Source organism: Diospyros lotus, chromosome 6, assembly GCF_014633365.1.
Source record: "Diospyros lotus cultivar Yz01 chromosome 6, ASM1463336v1, whole genome shotgun sequence".
In the NCBI taxonomy this organism is placed as follows: Eukaryota; Viridiplantae; Streptophyta; class Magnoliopsida; order Ericales; family Ebenaceae; genus Diospyros; species Diospyros lotus.
In genome coordinates, this window is record NC_068343.1 from 3,973,982 (window position 1) to 3,984,939 (window position 10,958).

The following is a 10,958-nucleotide window of genomic DNA, read 5'->3' on the forward strand; positions in this document are numbered from 1 at the left end:
ACCGGGTATTAAACTTGGGTTATTCTTTTATTGAACATTAAATCCATTTTACTTAAAAATATTTTAGACAAAATACATAGTGCATTCCTAAGTATAAGTATAGAGTAGAGGTGTGACTGTGACGTTAATACGTATAAGTAAAAAATAAAAAAAATTAAATCAAAATTTATTAAACAGTAATTGATTTAGTTTATTAATTTTAGATAATATTTAAATAAAAAATATATTCAATGTGATAGTATAATTAAATACCACCATTTTTTTTTATTTTTTTGGCCTTTCAAATTATTTTTTTAAGAACTAAATATTAACTAAATTATAGCATTTTTTTTAATTTTATGATAATACCAAAATTAATATTGCTTTTCATTGTTTTTTTTTTTTGTTGATATTACTTTTTATATTATTATAGTGTCAAATAAATTATTATATTTTATAATTCAACCTAATATATTATAATTTAAAAAATATAAAATAAATTACCATATTTTTAATCCCAATACTACTTAGTCCTTATAATAAATATCTCATTAACACTCATCTAAAAATATTTTAATTATATTAATGGCGTTATGTCCTCCCAATTCAAATAACCTTTCAAGTGACAAATGCCTAAATTAAATTTTAAATTCAGATTTTAAAAATTTTCTACATAATTTCAATTTTTTATCAATGTAAAATAGAAGAAACAATTTAATAAAATTATAATATTTAATTTAACCCAAAACTAAAATACATTATCTTATTATTATTTAGCTGCCGGTTTTATTAATGCTTGCTTATTCACATTCCCAGTTGTTTCGCTAGTTTGTGTTGGACCCGATCAAGCATAAATACGACGTCGTTCTCATAGCACTGGACCCAAAATGCTTATACGACGCCGTCTGCTCTTTTCCAACTCTCCCGTAGACGGTAGCACACAGCAGCGGTACCCCCAGCCCTTCCCCTACTTCAATTAGAACAGACCTCTCTCTCTCTCTCAGATCAACAAACCCTAGAGATAGCAAAAGCCATGGCGATCCGGCACCTCATTACCCGAGCATCCAGCCGGTTCCACAGGCTTTCCCAGTCCCATGCCCTCCGGCCGTTTTCAACCTCCTCCGCCGTGGCGGCCACCGCCACCGCTCCGCCGCCCTCCCCTCTTCCATCTGACGCCATGATCTACGACCGCCTCGCCGAGGCCGTCAAGGAAAAGATCAAGAAGCTCGGCAATCCGGACCCACGTTTCCTCGTCCATAACTCTCCCCATCCAACCCTAGCTGACCACACTCCAATCCTCGCCGCCCCTCTCACCCGCGTCACCACGCTTCCAAACGGGCTCCGCATCGCCACCGAGTCTAACCTCGCGGCCAGCACGGCTACCGTCGGCGTCTGGATCGACGCCGGGAGTCGTTTCGAGAGCGAGGAAACCAACGGCACTGCTCATTTTCTGGAGCACATGATTTTCAAGGGAACCGAGAAGCGGACGGCGAGGCAACTGGAAGAGGAGATTGAGAATATGGGTGGGCATCTCAATGCCTACACTTCCAGGGAACAGACTACTTACTATGCCAAAGTCATGGACAAGGACGTGCCCAAAGCCTTGGATATATTGTCCGATATCCTGCAGAATTCCAAATTCGACGAGAACCGGATTAATCGTGAGCGTGATGTGATTTTGAGAGAGATGGAGGAGGTAAACGCATTGATAAATCTCTCTTGCTTCAAATTTCGTGTTTTGTTTTCGGCATTAATGGAGAGCGTGATATGTTATGCTTCACGTTCACGTTCAAAGCAGTGTTGTTAGGGCTCCCCTTGTGATTTAGCTTCTTCGACTTGCATCTGTCTTCCTCTTCCAATAGATGGAATAATTTGTCTGTGCGTTCTCCAGTGGTCTCACGTTCTGACAGATGATTGATCTTTGCTCTTTATTAAGTCAAATTGCTCTGTGGATAGTTATTTGTATTTTTACTAATTATGATGCCTGTATTTCTGAATTCTAGGTTGAAGGGCAAACCGAGGAAGTTATTTTTGACCATTTACATGCAACAGCTTTCCAATATACTCCTCTTGGCAGAACCATTCTTGGACCTGTTCAAAATATCAAGACGATCACCAAAGAAAATCTTCAGCAATATATATCGACACACTACACTGCACCTAGAATGGTGGGTGGTGCCATTGCCCAATGTTCATTTACCTCTAAATATAGATTTCTTAATCTGCTCGTTTGGTTTACAGATTAGCTTTTCAATAAGTTCATTTTTACATTATTCGATGCTGTTGACGGTTGACCTGTTGAAGTCTTAAGCATTGGTGCACTCGGGCTTACTATTGCAGGTAATTGCTGCTTCTGGGGCTGTGAAACACGAGGACATTGTTGAGCAAGTAAAGAAATTGTTTACAAAATTGTCAACAGATCCAATCACAACTGCTGACTTAGTTGCTAAAGAACCAGCCATCTTTACAGGCTCTGAGGTGTGCTTTTCTCATAGGAATAGAATACTTCAGGATCTGTTTCATGCTGACATTCTCCTCTTAATGTCCCTTTAGCAAACTTGTTAATGTTATGTGTGTGTAAATCAGGTCAGGATAATCGACGACGATATGCCCCTGGCACAATTTGCAGTTGCTTTCAGTGGGGCTCCTTGGACAGATCCAGATTCTATTGCTTTGATGGTTATGCAGTCTATGTTGGGATCTTGGAATAAGAATGCAGGTGGAGGAAAGCACATGGGGTGAGCTGTTGGACATCATCCATGGCGTTTTATTTATTGTGTTGAGTAATTGCAAATTTTATTACTTGTACCTAGGTATATTGACTAGTATTTAACATATTGTAAACAGTTCGGAGCTTGCCCAAAGGGTAGGAATCAATGAGATTGCCGAAAGCATGATGGCATTCAACACCAACTATAAAGACACCGGTCTTTTTGGTGTTTATGCCATTGCTAAGGTGAGACTGTCTTCTGTAACTATAATTTTGCTAGTTTTGGTAGTGTTGCTTTTATGTAGTTTGCTGTAAGGTTATTTATGTGTTTTTTTGTTTTTTATCTTATTGCTATGACTCCAATTTTTTTAATGAGTTGATAGTGTGTATATCTCCCTTCTCATAGTAATGTCCATCTCATTAGCATTTTGGCGGGACTGAAGCTCAATTTAGCACCATGATGTATTTAGTTTGAAAGCACTTCTTCTACCCTTGACATGCTGTAGGTGTCCTATGGTTGCATCTTTGAATACCTTTAACAAGTAGAGGCCTTTTGCCTGAAAGGATTTTTATAGTGGAGCAATGACTATGTACACATGGAATGCCACCAAGCCTTATCTCATTAAGTGGAGCCTAGCTTGTTAATATTAACTATCTATGTCCATATGTTCTGTAACACCATTATATCTTCATGCCATGCCTAGGAGTAGTTTTTCCATTTTATCTCTTCTCTTAGGTGTGTTTGTTGAGTTTTTTCTCACTAGTCAAACCATGTTAATCGAATTTCAAGCATCTTATCTTCAATGGTAGCAATACCAATTTTTATATAGGTTCTTAAATCTTACATGTATGATACAACAACAATGTTGCCCCCCAGATGAACTGCTGAAAGTGAATTTGTGAACAAACCACAGGCAATTCTGTAATGGAAATAAACAGAGCAATACTTCCTTTTTTTATAAGTACTTAATTTTTAAAAACTGAGGTGATCACTTCAATCTATAGTTCACTATTCTTGTTCCAATTTTGCTGATTTTTTATCTTCTTAGATAATTAAGTTATATTTGAAATGATTTTGGCCTGTTACCTTCTACATCTTTCTGTCTTTCCAATTATGTGTCTCATGTTATCTGCAATTTATCCCTTAATAACTCCAGCAATCCAATTTTGTTTGAACAATTTATTCATAGCCGGACTGCTTGGATGATTTGGCTTATGCAATTATGTACGAGACGAGCAAGTTATGTTATCGAGTTTCTGAAGCTGATGTTACTCGTGCTCGTAACCAGGTAGCTGCAAGTTCTTGTGCTTACCATTGATATAGTTTCTTTGGTGCATATTTGTGTGTATATACGTCCACATTCAGAAACTAGACAGCAGAGATTACTAGAAATCTAATTTGTTGATTGATATGCTTTCCATATATGCTCAAAATGTTTAGTTTTGGAGATAATATATATTAAAAAAATAAGAAGTCTTTGCACGATAAAGCTAAATACCATATGTGATTGATGCTCTTTCTAGTTAACAGTAATTACTTTCTTTTTAGCTTTTGCTCCTTGTTTCTTTTCATGATGAGGTGTGGTGTTGTGGATTAAGAATGTTTAGCCTGATCATCAAATTCATTGTGGATGTGGAAGATGAAAATCTGTTGCACTTTGCTGTCAATTCTCCAGAATTTTATCACTTATCTGTTCTAGGCAACAAAATGATTGATGGGCCCTGAAAATCATCCTACTTATTTTTCTAAGCTGATAGATAGCTGAATATATTGCTACCTGTTCTCTTGAGGTCAAACTTCACTTAATTAACTTGTGTGCATTCTCAATTGTTTTGGTTTATATCTATTCCTTCAACTTCACTTATTCTGGTAGGGAAAGATTTGTTTTGCTTTGTGGTTGATGATTTGTACCCCAATGAGTTGCCACTTGTCATTTTAACTATGAAATGCTCTTTAGTACAAACTGACCTGACCTATCAACAATTAGATTTGAGAGTCTCCCTCTTTGGAAATGAGATGACTACTATATTTTAATAACATATTGAACTTTCAATATGTTATTAATGATAATTAAAAGTTTGGGATGTATAAACTTTGCATATGGCTCTTTAATAATATTTAATTATTTTTAATTAATTATTTTGTCACATCAGCCTAATGTATCATTTTTATTTCCTCTACCCTCATTGATTTTTTCTGATTAATTGCTACATAAAATGTTCTACCTACATATTTACTTTCTGAAGTATGATATAAGAGAGTTCCATAAACTAAAACTGTGTTTTATTACACTTATATAGCATTAATTCAAAGAAATTATAGATTGAAGTTTAACTGGATTTGTGCTGAATGCCTCATAAACGCATGGGTGTATGACCTACCTTGAATTGAGGTACGGCGACTTCTGTCTTAAACTTCTGAGTCATTTATTACTCCTGGGACAATATGAATTTTCAAGCTTTTCTGCTATTTACAGATCAAAAAGCAATTATCTCATTTGTCATGATCACCTTGGGATTAGGACCTCTATTCTTTAAGTTCCAGACTGTACTCATTTTTAACTATGATTCAATTGGGAGTTATCTCTTTAGCATTAAATGTTTTTGTTCTGTAATGCACACTATGTACAGGAATTATTTGCTATTTGTTTATTCCTAAATTATTTTAGGATGGTCATGAAATAGAGCACCTCAAATTTTTTCTGTTAAGGTTGGGTTGATGAATTTGTGTCAAGAATTATCTATGACCCTGATGATCCCTTGGTATTATTTTCACTTTTAATTCGCCTTGTAGTTTCTTTCTCATGGTTTATCGAGGCATCATCCACATAGCATTTTTAAGTTCATTAGTTTGGAAATCAATTTTACTGAGGCATCATTCACTCACTCACAGTTCTGTTTTGCTGCAGCTGAAATCTTCTCTGCTGCTTCATATTGATGGAACCAGTCCTGTTGCTGAAGATATTGGGCGCCAGGTAAGACATTGTTATGCATTGTTCATTTGGAGTAGTTAAAAAGTAGGTGGCTAAGAAAAGCTAAAGAATGTCCTCAAGAGTGGCTCAGGTGTTACCAGCACCTCATACAAGCATGAGGTTGTGGGTTTGAACCTTCCCACACCCCTTAATATGGACATGTACCCAAAAAAAAAAATGAAAATCTAAAGAATGTTGTCATGAACCTAGGGTTTAGCCTAGGATTGGAATGACAATTGGAAGGAGCTGATGAATAGAATCAAGAACAGAATGCTAGAAAGAAGAAATGGACAGAAATGGGGACAGAATGTAGAGAGAAATGGGGGAGAGAAATAGAGAGATTGTAGAGAATTGTAGAGAGAGAATTAGAAATTCATTTAATCAATTCAAGCATATCTTCTCCTCTTACAATGGGGCCTTTATACAGGCATAGTAGCTAGGTAACTAATTTCTAACAACCTCCTAATAGCACCCATGTGCTTTTAACAATTTGTAAAAATATCCTAACAACCCATTACAATCCTATTACAATAATCCTTTTTTTATTCCTTGGGTCATGACAATTCCCCTATCCTTGAAAGAGTTCTTGTCCCTAAGAACTTACAACAATTTAGCCATTGCTCTTCAACCAATACCAACTCTCTCTAGCTTGGTTGTTCTTTCTTTTATCATTCCCTTTCTAGGCCGCTTCTTCTTTGTTCTTGGATACTCTTCAGCTGAAACAAAAATGATAATCAGTGCAATCAAAGCTATATCTTCCTCCAAGGAGCGGCATACCATTTCCCGTGGGTTGGTGATAGCTACCAAATTAAGATAGCTTGTACCCATAGATTGAGGATCCAATATGATGCCAAATCTAGTCAATATATCCTCATCTAGTGCCTTCATTGAATTTAGCTGCTTCTGGTTACAAGGAACAGCTGAAACTTGCAGTCCTTCAGCCTTCAATTGTTGTTGCTCCTCAACCTCAAAATTTACAGCAACATTGTGGCACATTTTAGGATCAGTTCTACACACCTTCACAACATTGAAAGATATTTCAGCTACAAGTAGGCCATCTTCATAGCAGTTCTCATCATTAATCTGATTTGTAGACTGATTCTCAACACAATTTTTAGCTTCTTTCTCTTGCAAAATTTGGCCTAAACTGATGTCTTTATAACCTCTCTTTGCTTCTTCAGAATCATTAGTTACCCTTGACAAGTTTTCTTCAATTCTAGTCAATGGTTCTTTAGTCCCAACATGATTTATCGCTTGTTTAATAACTGAATTTTCATCCACCTGAGGAGACAAATTTCCAACATTATGCTTGGTAGCTTGCAGATCTCCATTATCAACTGATCCAGGCTTCCCATCTGGTTTAAAATCATTTGGCAGCTCATCATTTCGGGTGGATGGGGCAGAATTTTCATTGTGGTGTTCACCACGCTCCTGGTTCCGCCTTTCCTTCATTTCTGATTCATGCTCCAACTCTTCCATAAAATGATCAATGCTCCTTGCTTCCTTGTTTGCTATTTCTTTCAGCTTCTCCTATTGCTGCTATTCCATTTTTAGGAATTCCTCTTTGTTAAAAATTCCGTGATAATTATCAAAGTATTCCGCTGGAAAATTGTAATGATACTTCTTAATCAGTATCATTGCAAACTCCTGTAGCTTCTCATAGAACATTCGACCGAATTCCTTGCACTGTTCATGTATTACACTTCTTGTTTCCTTGTCAACTTGGTTGATCCCCCTCTTCTGTTCCTTGTTGTTGCCAACTGAAAATGCAGCCTTCTTTGGCTGCCATTGAGGCTCCATTCCAACTGAAAAGGAAGCTTTCTTCTGCTGCAATTGAAGGCTCATCTGCCCCATGTATGCACTGCCTCCCCTAGCTTCACGAGTTGGATACCCCACTGAAAATGCAGCACTGGTCTGTTGCAATTGAGGCTACTCTCTTGCATGAAAATTAATCATTGAAAATGCAACATCATTCGGCTGCAATTGAGACCCCATTTGTTTCATGTGTGCCCTGCTTCCCTTAACTGATTTTTCACAATCAGCATACTTTGAAGACCAAGGAGCTATATACATACTGCCCTTCTTTGCCTCTCTCATTCAAACAAAGTTAACCAGAATTCAAAGTCGAAACTACCCTTTGTTTACCTTACTAGCAACCTAGAATTCGATTGGAATCACCTCCTATTACGCCTGTAGAAATTCGAACACTGACTGTCAGCTTCACCACTAGAATCGACTGGCTCGAATTTGCTTTTCCTTCCACATTTGGCCTCAGTTTTCAGCCCAAGCTCAATCTCCGTAACCTTAGGAAAGTGATTAGTGAGTAGTCGGAACTTCCAGTTCCATTGACTCACTGGACTCTAGAATTCGCTGCTAAATCAATTCACCGGAGTTGCCGAAAACACTGTCGGACCAGCCAGGCCAACTCGCCTTCAATCCTTCTCAACCTAGACCTTAACTATGGAAACTAATTTCTCTGCCTTACACTCAAATCAAAATCACAACCAAAGAACAGCTATTGCCCAATCACCGTTCAGGGCTCCCAGCACAATTTGCAATCGCTTTTGATTCCAAAATCATCAAAATTCACTGTCAGTTCAATCGCTACACCCACTCCCGAGTCCAAATCGCAACACCCACTGTATCGAGACACTCCAGCGTGCAACCCACTGCATCGCAGTCAGCGTCGACACCTACCGTGGATTGGTGTCCGTCGCAGCTACCAACGAGTTCTTTGAATTCTCAGAAATCACCTTGAATCTTTGCTTGACCGATCCAACACAGAGTCATCGTAATCGATTCCGAGATTCAACCAAAAATCTCCCGGTTGTTTCTCTGTCTTGAACACCAAATGCACCAGAATATTGGAATTGTGCCAGATCTCTAGGAATCGCCTCTGGGATCGTCCGGGCTACTCACCTTCCTTGAGCGACTGTAATGCAACCAACGAAATTATGCGGAATTGAGAATTCAATGGTTGCAGTAGCTTACGACTTGGCTTCCAAATTCGTTGAAGTTGCGTTCCCTTCCATTTCGAGCAAGACTCACTTAAATTCGTGGCTAAGCATCAATGGTCGGCTTCGTCTTCAAGACTCGAATACACTTTCGGAATTCTCAAGTCGAGAGCCACTCCTCCGTCGGACTCATGGGAAGTTGAATTCGCTTAGCTTTGCTTCATTGTATGGACAAAGTCAGATCAGAATGACTAAAATGGTCTCCTCGTTTGATTGATGCTAATTTGGCTCGTTGAAAATCACTCGAGGCTTTGCTTCGATCATGCCTTCCTTCTCGCTATCAACTCATGATCAAAGTGATTTCAATATTACCAAGGGAGTTCCCACCCAATCATCGACCACTGGTTGGAATTCACCTGAATTCTTGAATCTGTCTTGATTCCTTTCGGATGCTTGCACTTTCCTATCACACCGTAACCAAGAAAACTCGTTGGAGTCCTTGTATTCACTGGAATCACTTAACAGAGAGAACCGTCGAGGAACGGTCACTATGATACCAATTTGTCATGAACCTAGGGTTTAGCCTAGAATTGGAATGACAATCGGAAGGAACTAATGAATAGAATCAAGAATAGAATGCTAGAAAGAAGAAATGGATAGAAATGGGGACAAAATGTAGAGAGAAGTGGGGGAGAGAAATAGAGAGAAAATGAGAGAGAAATTGTAGAGAGAGAATTAGAAATTCATTTAATCAATTCAAGCATATTTTCTCCTCTTACAATGGGGCCTTTATATAGGCATAGTAGCTAGTTAACTAATTTCTAATAACCTCCTAATAGCACCCATGTGCTTCTAAGAACTTGTAAAAATATCCTAACAATCCATTACAATTCTATTACAATAATACCCTTCTATTATTCCTTGGGTCATGACAAATGTCAATCATGCAACTTTCTTGTCTGGAATCAGATAATTTTTTTGCTTGTCTAATTAAGAGTAAGGCTTCAAACAAGGATGATTTGACTTGAGTTTCTAAATTGTGGACTCCGGCTGTCTAACAGTTAAAGTGTTATGATATATTAGAGAACTTTTTAAGCTTTTGTTGGTAAGTTCTTACCCTTGTTGATCCTTTCTGCTTTGCAGCTACTTACATATGGAAGAAGAATTCCATTTGCAGAATTGTTTGCCAGGATTGATGCTGTAGATGCCAGCACAGTCAAACGTGTTGCAAACCGTTTTATATTTGACAGGGTAAGGGTTAATGCATCCCGTTGGTAATTGCTAATTTACAAGCTGTGGAGAATGCTAAGGGGAAGTTTCCCGACTGTTCAACGATCAGTATTGGTTCTAACCTTGTTCGGCCTGTCTTTGGTTTACAGGATGTTGCGATCTCTGCCGTGGGCCCTATCCAGGGGTTACCCGACTACAACTGGTTCAGGCGCAGGACCTACTGGCTCCGTTATTAGGTCTTTTCCATTGTGGTATCTTCTTCTTTTGTTATTTCCTCACTTTCTCCATGTGGCCTCAGAAACATTATCTCCATTCACACAAGCAAATGACTTTGTTGAGCCAGGGGTGGCTTATCATTATCTAATTTTTGTGTTCCCAGATTTTTGTTCATGTAACATTTCCCTGCAATCAATAATAATAGTGTTGTATTCAGTGATATTCACACGGAAAAGTGCAAATATTATCTTTCCCCCTAAATTAATATCCAGGGTTGTTTACTGGTATAAAAAGAAGGGAGTTTCAGTATTTGGATGATCGTCATGGGAAAACCATTACTAACCTTTTTATTATCCTGTCGAGTCTGGTTTGTTGTTCAATGTGTGTGCGTGTGTGGGGGGGGATGTTTAACTGTGGAAGATCTTTGGAGCCTGCATGCAATGGCGGCGAATGGCTTTCATTTCAGTACACTCCCAACCGAGTTGATGATGAGATATGATGTGGTGAGAATTTTATGCCTCAAATCTCTGATCAACAAAACAATGAAGTGTTACAAACCTCTACCCATTTTTCTTTGTCATCTTATTCTCTAATGCAATTGTCATATGGCAATGATTTGATTAGAGACTTCCCGAAGTTTTCTTCCCTTTTGCTATGAATTTTCTCAAGTTTTATTCGCTTTACAAGTGCATTATTAGTCGGTCTTTTTCTTGTACGTCTAAATTATCTATCTTAATTGCGACTCTTTCTTTTTATATTTTTGTAAGTGTTATTTCAACTTTATTATGATGGATGATTTTGTTTTTATTTTACCTTTTCTTATGTAGCTTGTAACTTCTTTCTCAGCTTAATTAATATTTTATGCTTGCTAGTTTAACTGTATAATAATAATTTCAA

The 10,958-nt window shown here is 37.8% G+C and overlaps 1 protein-coding gene across 1 annotated transcript; it reads left to right on the forward strand.

Annotated features, from left to right (window-relative positions):
* Positions 1 to 938: 938 nt before the first annotated feature.
* Positions 939 to 10,283, forward strand: LOC127804263 (probable mitochondrial-processing peptidase subunit beta, mitochondrial). Its single transcript, XM_052341089.1, has 9 exons — positions 939 to 1,675; positions 1,983 to 2,147; positions 2,320 to 2,457; positions 2,566 to 2,717; positions 2,827 to 2,935; positions 3,880 to 3,978; positions 5,599 to 5,664; positions 9,759 to 9,866; positions 9,995 to 10,283. Exons 1-9 carry the CDS (start codon positions 1,013 to 1,015, stop codon positions 10,079 to 10,081), a joined length of 1,587 nt encoding a protein of 528 aa, XP_052197049.1. The 5' UTR covers positions 939 to 1,012; the 3' UTR covers positions 10,082 to 10,283.
* Positions 10,284 to 10,958: the final 675 nt, after the last annotated feature.